Source organism: Pogoniulus pusillus, chromosome 4, assembly GCF_015220805.1.
Source record: "Pogoniulus pusillus isolate bPogPus1 chromosome 4, bPogPus1.pri, whole genome shotgun sequence".
NCBI lineage: Eukaryota > Metazoa > Chordata > Aves > Piciformes > Lybiidae > Pogoniulus > Pogoniulus pusillus.
In genome coordinates, this window is record NC_087267.1 from 19919079 (window position 1) to 19937488 (window position 18410).

General features: G+C 43.3%; 1 protein-coding gene across 1 annotated transcript in view; it reads left to right on the plus strand.

The window, feature by feature from the left end:
• Positions 1-18410, plus strand: part of LRRIQ1 (leucine rich repeats and IQ motif containing 1) — a 176408-nt gene that overhangs the window by 17742 nt on the left and 140256 nt on the right. The window contains exons 9-11 of the mRNA XM_064142336.1: positions 2728-2878; positions 11305-11498; positions 12935-13062. Of these exons, the coding sequence (XP_063998406.1) occupies positions 2728-2878; positions 11305-11498; positions 12935-13062 (473 nt within the window). The remainder of the gene's footprint in view (positions 1-2727; positions 2879-11304; positions 11499-12934; positions 13063-18410) is intronic.

The window sequence follows — 18410 nt, forward strand, 5'->3', positions numbered from 1 at the left end:
TGATCTTGGAGGTCTCTTCCAACCTGGTTGATTCTATGACTAAGGGACATTGTAAAGAGTGATTGGCATTGGAATGGGCTGCCCAGGGAGGTGGTGGAGTCACTGTCCCTGGAGGTATTGAAGCAAAGGTTGGATGAGGCACTTAGTGCCATGGTCTGGTTGATTGGACAGAGCTGGGTGCTAGGTTGAACTGAATGATCTTGGAGGTCTCTTCCAAGCTGGTTGATTCTAAGATTCTATGATTCATGAGTGAGCTGATGCTGTTCACCGTAGCAGGTGCTCAGCTTGAACAGGAGTAGGTAGAAGGAAGAGTCACTTGCAATGCACACCTTAAATAATACTTTAAGTTACTTGCATATATTCAAGTGAGTTACACTGGAGACATGACGGCTTGCTGCTTGCCTCTTAACTGTGTCTTGCTTGGACTTGTAAATTTAGTGGCTAGAGAAAACATGCTCTGTGGTGGGAGCCTCTTAGTTCCCAGAACTTGACAATTTACATGAAACAATTATGTTCAAATTATTTATCTTGTGTCATTTAACAACACCAACTCATAGACAATTTAATACACCCTTATTATTCATAGAAAGCTTGCATAGAATCTGCTTGCCCAGGAGCTGCTGTGCTTTCCAAAGGATGAGACTTCAGTTTGTTTTGATTTTTTTTTAAATTAAATTTGGAGAAGAGAGTTCATAATTAGTTAAAGAATTTTTATTTCTCCTTTTTGTGTGTGTGTGTGTGTGTCCAGTAGCTAAAGGTTTGCAACAGCACAGATTAAAATATTTCTGTCCTTCTCTCAGTTTTCTTACCTGTTCAGAATGTAATTCTGGGATATGATAATTTTAAGCACCTTGAAATACAAGATCAAAGTATTAGGTTAAAAAGTAACACATGTCTAAACAGACAGTCTTACTAGGATTACTACTTACATGTGAATTATTTTATATCAAATATTGTCTCTTACAGAACTATTTTGATATTTTAAAACAATAAATAAATACAAAATTAAAGTGTTCTTCTTTAAATAATGCACAGGATTGGCATGATGGAATATGTCAGGATAGTTTAGTTAAGGGGAAGACTCTTAGATCTACTCTTTAGTAATAATTTAGAATCATAGACTCATAGAATCAACCAGGTTGGAAGACACCTCCAACATCACCCAGGCCAACCTAGCACCCAGCCCTATCCAATCAACCAGACCATGGCACTAAGTGTCCCATCAAGGCTTTTCTTGAAAGCCTCCAGGGACAGCAACCCCACCACCTCCCTGGGCAGCCCATTCCAATGCCAATCACTCTCTCTGCCAACAACTTCCTCCTAACATCCAGCCTAGACCTCCCCCAGCACAACTTGACACTGTGTCCCCTTCTTCTGTTGCTGCTTGCCTGGCAGAAGAGACCAGCTCCCATCTGGCTACAGCTTCCCTTCAGGTAGTTGTAGACAGCAATGAGGTCAGCCCTGAGCCTCCTCTTCTCCAGGCTCAACACTTCTAACTCCCTCTAGCCTCTCCTCACAGGGCTGTGTTCCAGGCCTCTTACCAGCTTTGTTGCCCTTCTCTGGACATGTTCCAGTATCTCAACTTCTCTCTTGAATTGAGGAGCCCAGAACCGGACACAGGTGTGGCCTGAGCAGTGTTGAGTACAAGGGAAGAATAACCTCCCCCATTTATTAATGACATATGTTGTTAATAATGGTACTTTATTATTGTTGTTAATAATAGTGCTTTTTTTGCTGTGCCAACTGCTGTGGCAAGTTGTCTTCCATTCAACGTTCATCTAGAAACTGTTTTGTGGCAGTTGAAACAGTCAAAGTTTGCTTCATAGGTATTTCTCATGTTGCTAAAGCTGCTGCCTCTGTTTCTCTTTGAGATTCATTCCTGCTCGGCATTACCTCTCATTTCTCTCAATATAGGACTTAACATAAAAGCCATATTAGTTCTCTGTTTTAATTTCCTGGTGCAACTGAAGAGGCTGTCCAAGGGCAGAAATGTGTTATGATTTCCAAAGGAAACCTGTATGCACCTCAGCCCACAGCTGAAGGCAGCACTTACATGGTAGTCAGCCTGTTAATTCATGAATAGGATTTAGATTCTTTGGCTTAATTGCTTTGTTACAAAGACAAGGAATTGAATTGCTTTTGTTTGAGTGTCTGCAGGTGAAAAGCAAAAGAAAACAACAAGGGTAGCAAATAATGAAATAAAAAAAATTGGAGGAAGCAAGATTAAAATGACCTGGGAAGGAGATGTTAAAAGAACAGGATCGCTTGGGTGAGGAACATAAGCTGAGGACAGCGTTAATGTTTCTTACCAAAATATCTCTAAATGTAGGTTTTCATTGTTAGTGAATAGATTCCAGCGAAGTTACAGCTCTCTTAATTAGTGTCTGGTAAATATAATTTCTATGCATTGTCTCAGTTCAGTCTCCCAGGATTTGGGAAGGTAGGAAAGAGTATATGGAAAAGATTACTCTGTCCTTCACTTCTCCTTACACTTCTGGGCATTTTCAGAGCAAAAATGAAGTTCAAGATATATTTTTGGTTTATCCTACAGGGACAAAAGAAAATTTCTATGACTCATCAATTTATTTTTCTAATGGAAAGAAATAGGCATATCCTTACTCCTACCTAGAAGTTTAGGAGTAAAACAAGCAATTATTGCAATCTACTATATTTTCACACTTAATTCTGCTATTTCACTTCAGATGCTATTTGATGTTCCCACTGCAGGAAAACAACATTCAGATGATTGACTGTGAACATCTAGAAAATCTCTGTGTTTTGATTCTGAATAAGAACCATCTTTCATCGGTTTGTGGCTTAGATGACTGCATAAATCTCCGAAATCTTGAACTTTCCTACAACAGAATCACTCAAGTTGGTAAGAAAATGAATGAAACATCAGTCCAAAATGTATAGCAATGTTTATGCTGTTTATATTCATAACTATAGAATCATAGAATCAACCAGGTTGGAAGAGACCTCGAAGATCTTCCAGTCCAACCTAGCACCCAGCCCTATCCAGTCAACTTGAACCATGGCACTGAGTGCCTCATCCAGGCTTTTCTTGAACACCTCCAGGGATGGTGCTTCCACCACCTCCCTGGGCAGCCCATTCCAATGCCAATCACTCTCTCTGTGAAGAACTTCCTCCTAACATCCAGCCTATACCTATGCTGGCACAACTTAAGACTGTGTTCCCTTGTTCTATTGCTGATTGCCTGGCAGAAGAGACCAACCCCACCTGGCTACAATGTCCCTTCGGGTAGTTGTAGACAGCAATGAGGTCAGCCCTGAGCCTCCTCTTCTCCAGGCTGCACACCCCCAGCTCCCTCAGCCTCTCCTCATAGGGTTTGTGTTCCAGGCCCCTCACCAGCTTTGTTTGCCCTTCTCTGGACACATTCCAGCACCTCAACATCTCTCTTGAATTGAGGGGCCCAGAATTGGACACAGCACTCAAGGTGTGGCCTGACCAGTGCTGAGTACAGGGGCAGAATAACCTCCCTTGTCCTACTGGCCACACTGTTCCTGATGCAGGCCAGGATGCCATTGGCTCTCTTGGCCACCTGGGCACACTGCTGGCTCATCTTCAGCTTACTGTCTATCAGTACCCTCAGGTCCCTTTCTGCCTGGCTGCTCTCCAGCCACTGTGTCCCCAGCCTGTAATGCTGCTTGGGGTTGCTGTGGCCAAAGTGCAGAACCCTGCACTTGGCCTTGTTAAATGTCATACCGTTGGCCTCTGCACAGCTATCCAGCCTGTCCAGGTCCCTCTGCAGGGCTCTCCTACCTTCCAACAGCTCCACACCTGCTCCTAGCTTGGTGTCCTCTGCAAACTTACTGATGCTGGACTCAATCCCCTCGTCCAGATCATCAATAAAGATACTGAACAGGACTGGGCCCAGCACTGATCCTCGAGGAACACCACTAGTGACAGCTGCCAACTGGATGTGGCACCATTCATCACCACTCTCTGGGCTCTGCCATCCAGCCAGTTCTTGATCCAGCACAGAGTGAATCTGTCCAAACCATGAGCTGCCAGCTTGGCCAGGAGCTTGTTGTGGCAGATGGTGTCAAAGGCTTTGCTGAAGTCCAGTTAGACTACATCCACAGCCTGCTCCACATTCACCAGGCAGGTAACCTGATCATAGAAGGAGATCAGGTTGGTGAGACAGGACCTGCCCTTCCTAAACCCATGCTGGCTGGGCCTGATCCCTTGGCCCTCCTGTAGGTGCTTTGTGATGGCACTGAAAATGACCTGTTCCATGCCCTTGCCTGGCACTGAGGTCAGGCTGACAGGTCTGTAGTTTTCTGGCTCCTCCTTACAACCCTTCTTGTGGATTCAGAGCCAGCCAGGTGCTAACCCTAGGAGACTTAGGACAGACCTACATTTTTAAATCATACTTCATATGCATTTGTAATGTGGCTTAGCTACTGTCATCTATCAAGTCTTACAACTATTGTCAGCCAAGGAGAACTAAAAATCTTTCTATAGGGGTCCCTAATATTACTTTCACTTTTACTTGCACTATTAGAGTATGTGAGTAGTCTGAGTTCACTTTATCCAAAGAAACAATCAATACAAAGCTTAGCCTTACAACTGCAGAGAACCCAAGTGTGTCCCTGACTGACACAGTAAGTTATATAGAAATTGCATTATCATAGAATAACAGAATATGACTCTGAGGCTTTGAGCCATGCTAACACTGGACTAAATTTTCTCTTTCTACTGAAATGCTGCTTGTTTTGGCTCCAAACTACTGTTCTGTATTTCTTTCCCACTCTGGCCCATTGCTCCAAAGCTGGAAAAAAACATGTAAATCATTTAGGCACAGCAAGTGGGCCAACTTCTATTATTATAGAATCGTAGAATCAACCAGGTTGGAAGAGACCTCCAAGGTCATCCAGCCCAACCTAGCACCCAGCCCTATCCAGTCATCTAGACCATGGCACTGAGTTCCTCATCCAGGCTTTTCTTGAACACCTCCAGGGATGTTGACTCCACCACCTCCCTGGGCAGCCCATTCAATTATATTGATTTATGTTTGTTAGGGCAAACTGCATCCAGTTCTGGAGCCCCCATTACAAGAAGGATGCTGACGTGCTGGAGTATGGCCAGTGAAGGGCCATGGGGATTATCAGAGGGCTGGGGCAGCTCTGCTATGAGGACAGACTGGTTGGGGCTGTTCAGTGTGGAGAGGAGGAGGCTTTGAAGTGACCTTCTTGTGGCCTTCCAGAATCTGAAGGGGGCCCACAAAAAAGCTGGGGAGGGACTCTTTAGGCTCTAAGGACTAGGAGGAATGGAGCAAAGCTGGAGACAGGTGCGTTCAGAGTGGACATGAGGAGGAAGTTGTTCAACGTGAGAGTGGTGAGAGGCTGGCATGGGTTGCCCAGGGAGGTGGTTGAGGCCCTATCCTTGGAGGTGTTTAAGGCCAGGCTGGATGAGGCTGTGGGCAGCCTGGTCTAGGGCAGGGTGTCCCTGGGCATGGCAGGAGAGATGGAACTAGATGATCCTTGTGGCCCCTTCCAACCCTGACTGATTCTATGATTCTAAGAGTTGGCAGGCAACAGTTACCTTTAGCATGCAGTTAACTACTAAGCATTTACAGGAACCAAGCCCACTGAACAGATGAATCCCTACATGAAATATTTCTGCTGTTTTCTGTTGGCCAGCCAGGATTTTTTCATACAGTGGAAAAGTGCTATCCTCTGCTGGTACTGCCACTCACACTCTGAAGTGCTTAAGGGGTAATATTGTCTCAGCTTCTGGCAAACAAATATACCACATTGTAAGCTTTGTGTTATGTAGATTCAATATAGATTTAATGAGGATGCAAAATTTTTTCCACTGACAAAAGGTTGGGGAAGTGAAAATAGCTAAGAGCTTTGCTGTGGCTAAGTGATGAAACCAGATTTTTTAAGAGTGATAAGTGGAAGAAAGTCCATTAGTGGTCTCTCAGAAGTAACATTAACAGCTGAGAAAAGGTAGTAGTAAATTGCTGGATCATTACATGAAAGGGAGCTCTCAAGGCTTGAAAGCAGCAAATGTCTTTTAAGAAGGCAGCAGAGCAGATATAACAAAAGTAGTTTTAACACCTCCCTTCTATAATATAGGGACTTAGGTTCTAGCTTGTGACATGCTGTGAAATTTGTAAAGGCCACCAAAATGCAGGTGCTTGTAACTTCAGCATTGTAGTTTTAACAGAGATGAATCTTCAGGGATTTGTCCACTGAAGTAAAACCTTATGGTCAAGAAAAAAAATTGGTTGTGATGAAGGAGTTATTTCTGTATAAATTGAAACATGAAACCTGAAAAGGTGATCTTCTGTTTGTATTTTTAGCCTGTGCTAAATCTGAAAGTGTCACTTGGAAAGATTGTAGAGCTGGGAATGAGAAAGGAAGGAAGGGCACTTTGATTTGAATTTTATTTTTTGTCAGTGATTTAAACTCTTAATTTTCTTTACAGTATGTGGGCATGCTTGTCTTGGCTGGATGAGGCACTCAGTGCCATGGTCTAGATGACTGGATAGGGCTGGGTGATAGGTTGGACTGAATGATGTTGGAGGTCTCTTCCAACCTGATTGATTCTATGATTCTATGACAGCTGGAAAATACTACAAAGCAATTATTAAGCTGTTCAAATAGGACATTTATATAATGAAATGATTTCCACTGTTAAAAACCATTTTGAAATGTATGAAGGTGGATGTGATGGTGTCCCAGGTTAGGGTGGATCTTTCCCCTTGTAAAATAAACTCACCACAACACAGATTTTTGTTGAAAGTCAGGGAAGGATGAAATTGTATTTCTTATAGTGTAAGTATAACAGTATAAAGAGAAATAAACTACTAGAGAAAAAAAAATATGATAACCTTAAGGGAGATGGGGAAGGGGTCAAGCGGTGGCAAAGCAGCAAAAGCAGCAGCAGCCAAAACAGCAGCTGGGGAAGATAGCAGGCAGGCACAGCTCAATCAGCAGAAGCCAGCAAGGGGAAAGAACAAGCTGTGCTTCTAGGCATAAAGCTCTTGGTGCTCCAATGAAATGATATTAACTGATCCATTGTTGCCATTACATGGCTAATCCCTGGAATGTTCACCTTTCCCCTATGTCTGAGCTAGAAAGTCAGCTCAAACGGCCATAGATGGTTTGGGTGTTACCTGTCCCCCCCAGCACACACTTATGAAAATCATCCACACTAGACTCAGCTGAGCTGGAAATGAAAGAATGAAGCTTTGTATTTACAGCTTGGCACAATATACAAGCAGGTGTTTGCAATAGATACAGCTATAGACAGACATATACAAGTTAAAAAAGGTAATACAGAAACACAGCAGCCCTCCCAGAAACCTGAGTCCCCAGGAGGGGCTCCCAACCACCCTTCCACCTCCTTTCTACCCCTCTAGCTTACCCCAGACTTTGCCTTATGTGCAAGGTGAGTTTGTAGAATCGGCCATGGGGGTTAGGAAGCAGATGGATTAGCTACACAGACAGCAGGTTAGGGAGAGAAGGGAGGCAGCCAAAGCCCAAGAGAGCAACTCTGTTATCTCTATTATGTTCTTGTTTTTATACATCTCAGAAAGCCTGTGAGTGCAGTAGACATCACCATTGTTTCCTTTTGACAGCCTATCATCTAATTCCTCTTGCCAAAATATTCCAGCTAGCTTCAAACTAGCACAGTGGATAATGGAATTCCAGAAATGGAATTCCATGATAAATCATGCAGTCACTGTCCCTGGAGGTGTTCAAGCAAAGCCTGGCTGAGGCACTTAGTGCCATGGTCTAGTTGACTGGCTGGGGCTGGGTGCTAGGTTGGACTGGATGATCTTAGAGGTCTCTTCCAACCTGATCGATTCTATGATTCTATGACATAGTAAACAAGAAATGGGAAAGATTTTTTTTTTAAAATGCTCTAGGTTTAGAAGGTTTAATATCAATATTTGTAATTTTTTTCTCACCTGTGCAAATTTGGAATATTATTATTTTTAAACAAGTGCATAAGAGTGAAAGTGCTGGCATAGAGATTTTTTTTTCACTGCAAAATCATATCAGTGCCTTAATAAGACAAAATAAAATATTCTGCTTAAAGAAGGTCACTTAATTGATATTGATGTGAGCAATAGTGCTGGTGAAGTTTGTTACCCAGATTCATTTGATAGAAGTATCTGCAAGAATAATATAAGACTGGATAATCTTGAGGTCTCTTCCAACCTGGTTGATTCTGTGATTCTATGAACCAGCAACAGAACCAGGGGACACAGTCTGAAGTTGTGCTGTGGGAGGTCTAGGCTGGATGTTAGGAGGAAGTTGTTGGCCGAGAGAGTGATTGGCATTGGAATGGGCTGCCCAGGGAGGTGGTGGAGTCACCGTCCCTGGAGGTGTTCATGAAAAGCCTGTCTGAGGCACTTATTGCCATGATCTAGTTGACTGGACAGGGCTGGGTGCTAGATTGGACTGAATGATCCTGGAGTTCTCTTCCAACCTGGTTGATTCTATGATACCATGAAATGTGTTTTGTGACCACTAGATGGTGCTGATTCCCTTTTGATGTCTCCATAAGTATGTAAGACAATTGAGACCTGAGAGTTTAAATTCTTTCAGAATAATTAAATGGCCGTATATTTACTTCCCAAAACATGGTCTGGAAGTTACACTATGGGACCTTTGATTTAGATTTATGACATCTCTTTAAGATCAGGTGATTGTGTCATACACTAGGTGCTTTCCATTTTTAAATTGCTGTGATTTGAGGGCTTATATTTGACTGGAGTTTTAAAATGTACTGCTGTTGGCTTTTTCCCCCCCCCTTTTTCCCCCTTCTCTTTTCTCCTTATCATTTTTTAAAAAAAAATTCCTCTTCTGCATTCTCAATATGTGGTGCAAATTGGTCCTTGGTCTCACAATCCAGTTTGTTTTCAGAGAACAATCACAAAGAAATTAACCTCTGTAAAACTCACACAACTTCCTTTTGAATACTTCAGAAATTTTAAGTGAAATAAAGATGATGAAAAGTATTAACTCAAATAATCCCACAAAGAATACATAAAATAAAAGTAAATTAGGGTCATGGTTCAGTGGTGACCCTTCAGTGCTGAGTCAAGGGTTGGAATGGATGATCTTCTGGATGGAGAGCAGCACCAAGGAGAGGCACTTGGGAGTGCTGGTGGATGAGAAGCTCAACATGAGCCAGCAGTGAGCACTTGCAGCCCAGAAAGCCAAGCAGAGCCTGGGCTGCCTCAGGAGAAGTGTGGCCAGTAGGGCCAGGGAGGTGATTTTCCCCCTCCTCTCTGGTGAGACCTCACCTGGAGTACTGCATCCAGTTTTGGAGCCACTATTACAAGAAGGATGTGGAGATGCTGGAGCATGCCTAGAGAAGGGCCACAAGGATGCTTAGAGGGCTGCAGCAGCTCTGCTGTGAGGACAGACTGAGGGAGTTGGGGCTGTTCAGTCTGGAGAAGAGGAGGCTCCCAGGTGACCTTCTTGTGGCCTTCCAGGATCTGAAGGGGGGATAAGAAAAAGCTGGGGAGGGACTTTTCAGGATATCAGGGAGTGACAGGATTAGGGGGAATGGAGCAAAGCTGCAGGTGGAGAGATTCAGAGTGGATGTGAGGAAGAAGTTGTTGATCATGAGAGTGGTGAGAGCCTGGCATGGGTTGCCCAGGGAGGTGGTTGAGGCCCCATAGTTGGAGGTGTTTAAGGCCAGGCTGGCTGAGGCTGTGTGCAGCCTGCTCTAGGGTAGGGTGTCCCTGGGCATGGCAGGGGGGTTGGAACTAGCTGATCCTTGTGGTCCCTTCCAACTCTGACAGATTCTGTGATCTTTGAGGTCTCTTCCACCCAGATAGATTCTGCAATTCAGAATGCCTTGGTTTACATGTGTTTTGGAAAGGGAAGTCTGTCCCATCAAGGGTGTTCCAATACAAGTATACAGAAAAACTGCCATTGCAATACCATTGCAGTGCATCTAGCATGTGTAAGACTATCAAAAGACAGTCTGATTTTTGAGTTCTAAGAGGGCAATTGGGAAAAATTCTGTGCAAGAAGCTGGTAGGAAGCTTTTCCTTTGCATCTATTTTGGGCAGAGATTAGACATGTTCTTGCTCTTTAGACTACAGCTGGCAGGACTAAGTTTGCTGAGTGTTTAATGGCTGTAGAAGTGGAGTTTTATATTTAAAGGCATTAAATTTAATTTCTCAGGTTCTCCATGAAAAATATTTGATTACATAATTCCCTAAACAAGATGCACTTAAATAATAGAGGTGGTGCTGGCCTAAGTTTTACCACAATTTGTTCTCACTTTTCACAGGCTTACAGGATGTTAGGGGTTGGAAGAGACCCAAGGAGATAATACAGTCTAAGCCCTCTGTCAGAGCAGGACAAAACTAACACAGATCACAGAGGAACACATCCGGACAGGCCTTGAAAGTCTCCAGAGAAGGAGATCTCACAACCACTCTGGGGAGCCTGTTCCAGTGCTCTGTGACCCTTACAGTAATGAAGTTTCCCTTAGTCTTGAGGCAGAACCTCTTTTGCTGCAACTTACACCCATTGCTCTTTGTTCTATCCCAGGGAGCAAGTGAGCAGAGCCTGTCCCTCCACTCCTGGCCAGCCCTCAGATACTTATAAACATTTATCAAATCCCCTCTCAGTCTTCTCTTCTCCAGATTAAGCAGCCCCAGGTCCCTCAGCCTCTCCTCATAAGCCATGCCCTCCAGTCCCCTAATCATCCTCGTAGCCCTCCTCTGGATGCTCTCCAGCAGATCCCTGTCTCTTTTCTATTATCTTAAAAAGCAACCTTTTAAATAATGAAAATTTAGTTTTCAGCATAAATACTGGTTCCATTCTGAGGAGTGATTTTCATGAGGCTGTTAACATTTCACAGCACCCATAGGTTTTGAGCAGGGGTTATTTAAACACTCTAAGCATAGTAAGTATAATTTACCACTGAAAGAAGGTTCTAACCCAACAGAAGCTCTATAGGGGTTATGAATGGTTAAGCAGAATCAGAAACCTGTGAACTGTACACATTGTTATTTTGTGGGGTCATAATAAAGTAGTTATTGATAACCCTTATACAGAATCATAGGATCATAGAATCATAGAATCACACAATCAGTCAATGTTGGAAGGGACCACAAGGATAATCTAGTTACAACCTCTCTGCCATGGGCAGGGACACCCTACCCTAGATCAGGCTATAACTGTTACTATAAGGTAATGAAAATATATTGCAAGTTCATAGTTTTCATAGTACTTGGAAGCCAACAGAGGGTTATTTCATCATGGCATAATCCAGCTAAAATCTTTAATTTTCAGGTGGTCTGGAGTCACTGAAAAATCTTCAGCAATTAATTTTGGACCATAATCGGTTAATCAGCACAAAAGGTCTTTGTGAGGCACCTACTCTCATTCACCTAGACTGCTCTTTTAATCTTCTCACCCAAGTAGAAGGCATTGAGAACTGTGGCCTACTTCAGATTCTGAAGTTGCAAGGCAATAACCTGCAGGAGGTAAAATCTTTCAATTCAGAGGCTGTTGTGCATGCATCTTTGTTAACGTTGCTTACCTATTATTATCATCTGCTCTTGGATTGCTGTGGGGTGTTTCATGAGCCAGCAGTGTGCCCAGGTGGCCAAGAGAGCCAATGGCATCCTGGCCTGCATCAGGAACAGTGTGGCCAGTAGGACAAGGGAGGTTATTCTGCCCCTGTACTCAGCACTGGTCAGGCCACACCTTGAGTGCTGTGTCCAGTTCTGGGCTCCTCAATTCAAGAGAGATGTTGAGGTGCTGGAACGTGTCCAGAGAAGGGTGACAAAGCTGGTGAGGGGCCTGGAACACAAACCCTATGAGGAGAGGCTGAGAGAGCTGGGGTTGTTTAGCCTGGAGAAGAGTAGGCTCAGGGCTGACTTCATTGCTGTCTACAACTCCCTGAAGGGACATTGTAGCCAGGTGGGGGGTGGCCTCTTCTGCCAGGCTAGCAGCAATAGAACAAGGGGACACAGTCTCAAGCTGTGCTGGGGAAAGTATAGGCTGGATGTTAGGAGGAAGTTCTTCACAGAGAGAGTGATTGGCATTGGAATGGGCTGCCCAGGGAGGGGGTGGAAGCACCATCCCTGGAGGTCTTCAAGCAAAGCCTGGATGAGGCACTTTGTGCCATGGTCTAGTTGACTGGCTAGGGCTGGGTGCTAGGTTGGCCTGGATGATCTTGGAGATTTCTTCCAACCTGCTTCATTCTATGATTCTATGCTCTTAGATAACCTAACCTTTTTCTTCCCCTGTTAGAGGGAGATTTTTCAAAGACACAAAGTCTTGAAGGCCCTTGAAAAATTGGCCCCTTAGGAATAGATATCCTCCTTCTGTTTATCTGGTTTTCCATTTGTATTATAGGATGCTGATTCCTCGTTTAAAATCTATCAAAATATTACCATTATAGATGAGCATTCCATATACATCTACCATATAGATCAGCATTTCAGGCTGATTTGGTGTATGCTGAGCCTCCAAAAGCTGGTGCCTCTGCTGGCAGCATTTAAAACAGAAAAGTAGGAAAGGTAGTTTGCTGATGACTCATCACCATACTGACAACGACTCTTTCATGAATCCAAGAGTGGGAAGCCATTCTCAATAAGCAACAACTGTAAGTGCATGAGTAAAATAGTAAGGCTGCCTGGCTCTTGGGGCTTGGACTTTTTTCTTTCTTTTTCTTTTTTTTTTCTTTTTGGTAAGGTAATCAGAACTAGGTAGAAGACAATGGAAAACAAAATGCCATCTGAAATGTGAAATATCTGTGTGACAACTGTTAGGTACAGAACAAAGAAACACCATGTTTATCCAAAATGGGTTTTGTTTCTATTTAGTGACAGTTTATGAAAAGTGACTGGTAAAAATTCCATTCTTGTTTCTCTAATCTATATTAATTTTAAATGATCATCTCTTTTCTCTTTAGCTTCCAAGACTGGAAAATCATGTTCTCCTAAGAGAACTATATTTGGATGACAATAGCATTTCTGCTGTCACAATGCTTTCTTCGTACTGGTTGCCTCTATTGCAGATTGTTTTGCTATCTCAAAACAGGTAAGCAAGAAACATTCTTCCACTTTGTGATGGTTTGGGTGTTAACTGCAATCACCCAGACTAGACTCAGTCGATCTGGAAATTGAAGAATGAAGCTATGTTTACAGCTTAGCACAATATACAAGCAGGTATTTACAATGTATACAGCTACAGACAGAAATATACAAGGTAAAAAGGTAATCCAAAAACACAACAGCCTTCCCAGAAACCAGAGTCCCCAGGAGGGGCTCCCAACCAACCTTCCCTCTTCTCCCCACCCCTCTAGCTTACCCCAGACTTTGCCTTATGCTCAAGGTATTTTGGAGGGTCGGCCAGGGTGGTTAGGAGGCAGATGGATTAGTCAGGCAGGTTAGAGAGAGAAGTTCACGCAGCCCCAAGAGACAGAAAGCAGCTCTGTTATCTATATTTGTATTCTTGTTCCTATACATCTCAGCAAGCCTAAGAATGAAGTAGAAATCACCATCGTTTCCTTTTCACAGCCTGTAATCTAAGTCTTCTCACTGAAATATCCCAGCTAGGCTCAAACTAGCACAGACTCTGAACACTGATGAAGGAGGATTTAACAACGTAGCATTCTTCTGAACAGTATAATTCTCAGTATGCTTAAAATACCACTGTCTTTTCCAGATATTCTTTGAGAGCATGTGGTTGAAAAGTAATGACATTGGCTACCTTTAGCTGAGAGAATTTAAACCAGCATTAACTAGGAAAAGTAATTTTTTTCCTATTAGATCTTATGTGAACCTAATTTTTGGAGCATTATGGCGTTATTAAAACCATAGTGCTTTCCCCCCCCCCCCTTCCTTTTTGTTTGTGTCTTTAGCAATTGTTGCTAGAGTATATCTGTCAAACTTCATATTTCACAGCTAGCTTATTCAAAACAGACTCTGAGGGCTATGCTAAGTGTCATTTCTAGAGTTAAAAAGGAGAAATAAGACTATTCTTTTTTGGTTTTATGTACATATGTTAATTTCCTCCAAACATATTTGCTTTAGTTTAGCATTCTTTTGGTTCAATTTGAAAAGGATCAAGAATGCTCCAGTTCTCTGTAATTAGCATTCTCTTTGTTTTCTAGGATAATCTGTACAGCTGTAAGGTTAGAATGACCACATATTCTGGAGTTAATTTTTTATTTCCTTAAAATACTCTGATTTAAAAAATCAGGAACAGTTATTCTAATTTGCAATCTAAGAGTGGCAAAATTAATTTAAAATCAGTTTTACTTCTACAAACTTGACACTGCTCAGGCCACACCTTGAGTCCTGTGCCCAGTTCTGTGCCCCTCAATTCAGGAGAGATGTTGAGATACAGGAACATGTCCAGAGAAGGGCAACGAAATTGGTGAAGGGCCTGGAACACAGTTCTGTGAGGAGAGGCTGAGAGAGCTGAGGGTGTGCATCCTGGAGAAGAGGAAGCTCAGGGCAGACCTCATTGCTGTCTACAACTCCCTGAAGGGAGGCTATAGCCAGGTGGGGTTGGTCTCTTCTCCCAGACAACTAGCAACAGAGCAAGGGGACATAGTCTCAAGTTGTGCAATCAGGGGAGGTCTAGGCTGGATGTTAGGAGGAAGTTGTTGGCAGAGAGAGTGATTGGCATTGGAATGGGCTGCCCAGGGAGGTGGTGGAGTCACCGTCCCTGGAGGTGTTCAAGCAAAGCCTGGCTGAGGCACTTAGTGCCATGGTGTAGTTGACTGGCTAGGGCAGGGTGCTAGGTTGGACTGGATGATGTTGGAGGTCTATGATTCTATGATCTTACAGTTTTTAATGTCCATTATAGTGCTTATTCTGCTTTTCCAATGGCCAAGCTGAAATACTATGTTTGGTCCAGTGTTGGCTGGACTGGGAGAAAGCCTTTCTCGTTCCATCATCATAGAATCATAAAATCAACCAGTTTGGAAGAGACCTCCAACATCATCCAGGCCAACCTAGCACCCAGCCCTATCCAGTCAGCTAGACCATGGCACTAAGTGCCTCATCCAGGCTTTGCTTCAACACCTCCAGGGACGGTGACTCCACCCCCTCCCTGGGCAGCCCATTCCAATGCCAATCACTCTCTCTGCCAACAACTTCCTCCTAACATCTAGCCGACACTTCCACCAGCACAACTTGAGACTGTGTCTCCCTTGTTCTATTGAACAGATTGGATGTGCTGAAAATAACCACACACCTCCTCCCCACACAGTTCTCTTTCTTTCCTTGATGTACCTATAGCTTATCTCAAATATTTGTGACAAATAGGACAAGATAGCCTTAAATGCATATTAAAAGCCTCGAAATTCCTGGTATTTCAGTAGCCTGCCCTGTTACAATCACTTCTAAGCAGCTCCATATGTGTGTGCTATATGGCAGAAGTAACTCGATGTTCTCTGGAATCAGTGAATGTAATGGAGTAAGCTGTTGAAAGAAAAGCTGTTTCTTTACTTTTATCCCACAGCTAGTGCAATTTTCTGAATCTTTTTCAAGTGTGCACTGAGTGCCATTTCCTTTTTACTGATTGCAGGAAGCCCATATAGTTTTAATGCTGGGAATCTGTATTCTTTGTGAAAGTTAGGTGCTGTAAAAAAAAAAAGGAGTAAGATTGATTCTTGCACCAACTTGCAGGGGTTTTTGTGATTTGATTATTTTTTATTACTGATTGCAGGAAGCCCATATAGTTTTAATGCTGGGAATCTGTATTCTTTGTGAAAGTTAGGTGCTGTAAAAAAAAAAAGGAGTAAGATTGATTCTTGCACCAACTTGCAGGGGTTTTTGTGATTTGATTATTTTTTATTCCTGAGATGTTTTGGCTGTATCATAAACTAGAAATTGCCAGAGATAAAAGTCCCAAAAGTTGATTGCTTTAAACCTGTAGTCTAGCAGCAAGGAATTATAATGTACCAAGGTCATGATTAGCTCCTTCAAATATAAAAATGGCAGCTATTTCACCACTGTTTTTATTAAGTGTTTTATTGTGGCTTTCACATACAAAGCGTGTACCTGATCAACGTGCTGTTAACCCAAGCCAGTTGAGGTGCTGGAACATGTCCAGAGAAGGGCAACGAAGCTGGTGAGGGGCCTGGAAGACAAACCCTGTGAGGAGAGGCTGAGGGAGCTGGGGGTGTGCAGCCTGAAGAAGAGGAGGCTCAGGGCTGACCTCATTGCTGTCTACAACTCCCTGAAGGGAGGCTATAGCCAGGTGGGGTTGGTCTCCAGGCAACCAGCGATAGAACAAGGGGACATAGTCTCAAGTTGTGGCAGGGGAGGTCTAGGCTGGATGTTAGGAGGAAGTTGTTGCCAGAGAGGGTGATTGGCATTGGAATGGGCTGCCCAGGGAGGTGGTGGAGTCACTGTCCCTGGAGGTGTTCAAGCAAAGCCTGGCTGAGGCACTTAGTGCCATGGTCTTGTTGACTGGCTAGGGCTGGGTGCTAGGTTGGACTGGATGATGCTGGAGGTCTCTTCCAACCTGGTTGATTCTGTGATTCTGAAGGTTTTTCCTATCCCATCCTTACCAGTCTAGAATTCTTTTGATCACTTTGAGTAATTCTTTGGTGGTGACTAAATGTCTCTCTGGAGTATGGTGTCACCATAATGCCTCCTAGGGTATTGATGAGGCAAGATGGCTGACAGATTTGCTTCACTGCATTTGGTTACTGCTTATAACTATGGTCAATATTGCAAACAAGAAAGTTTTTATTTATAAAGAATTAAGAAGAACTATGTGTTTTATTTAAATATCTACATTAATATGAATTTTAATTCTTTTGCCCTCCTCCCTGCTAAGCCTTTTGATAATTTTTTCAGGGGTAAAGCAAATGTGCAGCAGGCTTTAGGCCTCCCCGAGCAGGAACTGCTATTTGTGTTCAGAAAAGCAATCTTTATTTTCTCTGATGCATATCTGCAACTCTTTTTACTATTTTGAATCTTGTTTTCTGACATAATTTCTCTGGCTATTTGTGTCCTGTCCTCCTCCAGCTTTAAATGGGAGCAGAAATAGGAAGCTATAGCTTGCTTTTTTCCCCTGAACGTCTCTTACTTTTGTGTCTTCTTTGTAATTTATATCTCTCTTATGCCCAGGGCTAATGTGACAAGGTCAAGTGGTATTGAGTTTTCAGTAATGTCCTTTGTCTTTCTGGTTTGAATTTTCTTAGGGGAAAAAAAAATTAACAAAGAATGTCAGTAGAAGGAAAGCTATAGAATGACAGGGAAACATTTTAACTCTCATAACACCAACAGCAGGCACGAACAGTGCAGCAGGCAGTTTGTAATTCACCCCAGCACACATTGGTAAAGATCCAGAGAACTCACTCACTATAGATTAAACAATTCTGCATTGTCTTTGCCCCTGTGCAAAGTGTGACATTCCTTTCCTGAGTATTTCTGGATATGTGATTCTCTAATTTCTATCTGGGTTTTAAGTTTTTGCAGCCATATTCTTAGCCACAAAAACCTATGATGAGATATGTACAAATAATCACAGAATGTTAGCGGTTGGAAGGAGTCTCAGAACATCATGAAGTTCAGCCTGGCTGCCAGAGCAGGATTATGTAGAGTAGGTCACACAGGGATGCATCCAAGCAGGGTTTGGAATATCTCCATAGGAGGAAAATCCACAGCCTCACTGGGCAGCCTATTCCAGTGCTCCATCAGTCTTACAGTAAAGATTTTTTTTCCCTCATGTTGAGGTGGAACTTCCTGCATTCCAGTTTGTGTCTGTTGCTCCTCATCCTACCATGGGGCACAACTGAAAAGAGACCAACACCACCTTCTTGGCGCTCACCCTTCAGATATTTGTAAACACTGATAGTATCGCCTCTCGGTCTTCTCTGAACTAAATAGCTTCAAGTCTCTCAGCCTTTCCTCAGCAGACAGATGTTCCAGTCCCTTTGTTGTCCTTGTAGCCTTCTTTTGGACTCATCTACTATAACCCTGTCCCTCTTGAACTGGGGAACCCAGAATTGGACACAATACTCCAGATCTGTTATCGCCAGGACAGAGTAGAGGGGAAGAAGAACCTCCTTCAGTCTGCTGGCCGTACTCTTCTTGATGCATCCCAAGATACCATTGACCTTCTTGGCCACAAGGGCACACTGCTGTCCCATGGACAACTTACTGTCCACCTGGACTTCAAGGTCCTTCTCCATGGAGTGGCTTTCCAGCACATCAGCCCTTAATCTGTACTTGTGCATGGTGTTGTTCCTCCTCAGCTGCAGGACTCTGCACTTACCCTTGTTGAACCTCATTAGGTTCCTCTTTGCCCAGCTCTCCAGCCTGCTCAGATCTCGCTGAATGGCCTCACAGTCTTCTAGTGTATCAAGCAATCCTCCTAGTTTGGTGTCATCAGCAAACTTGCTGAGGGTACACTCTATCCCT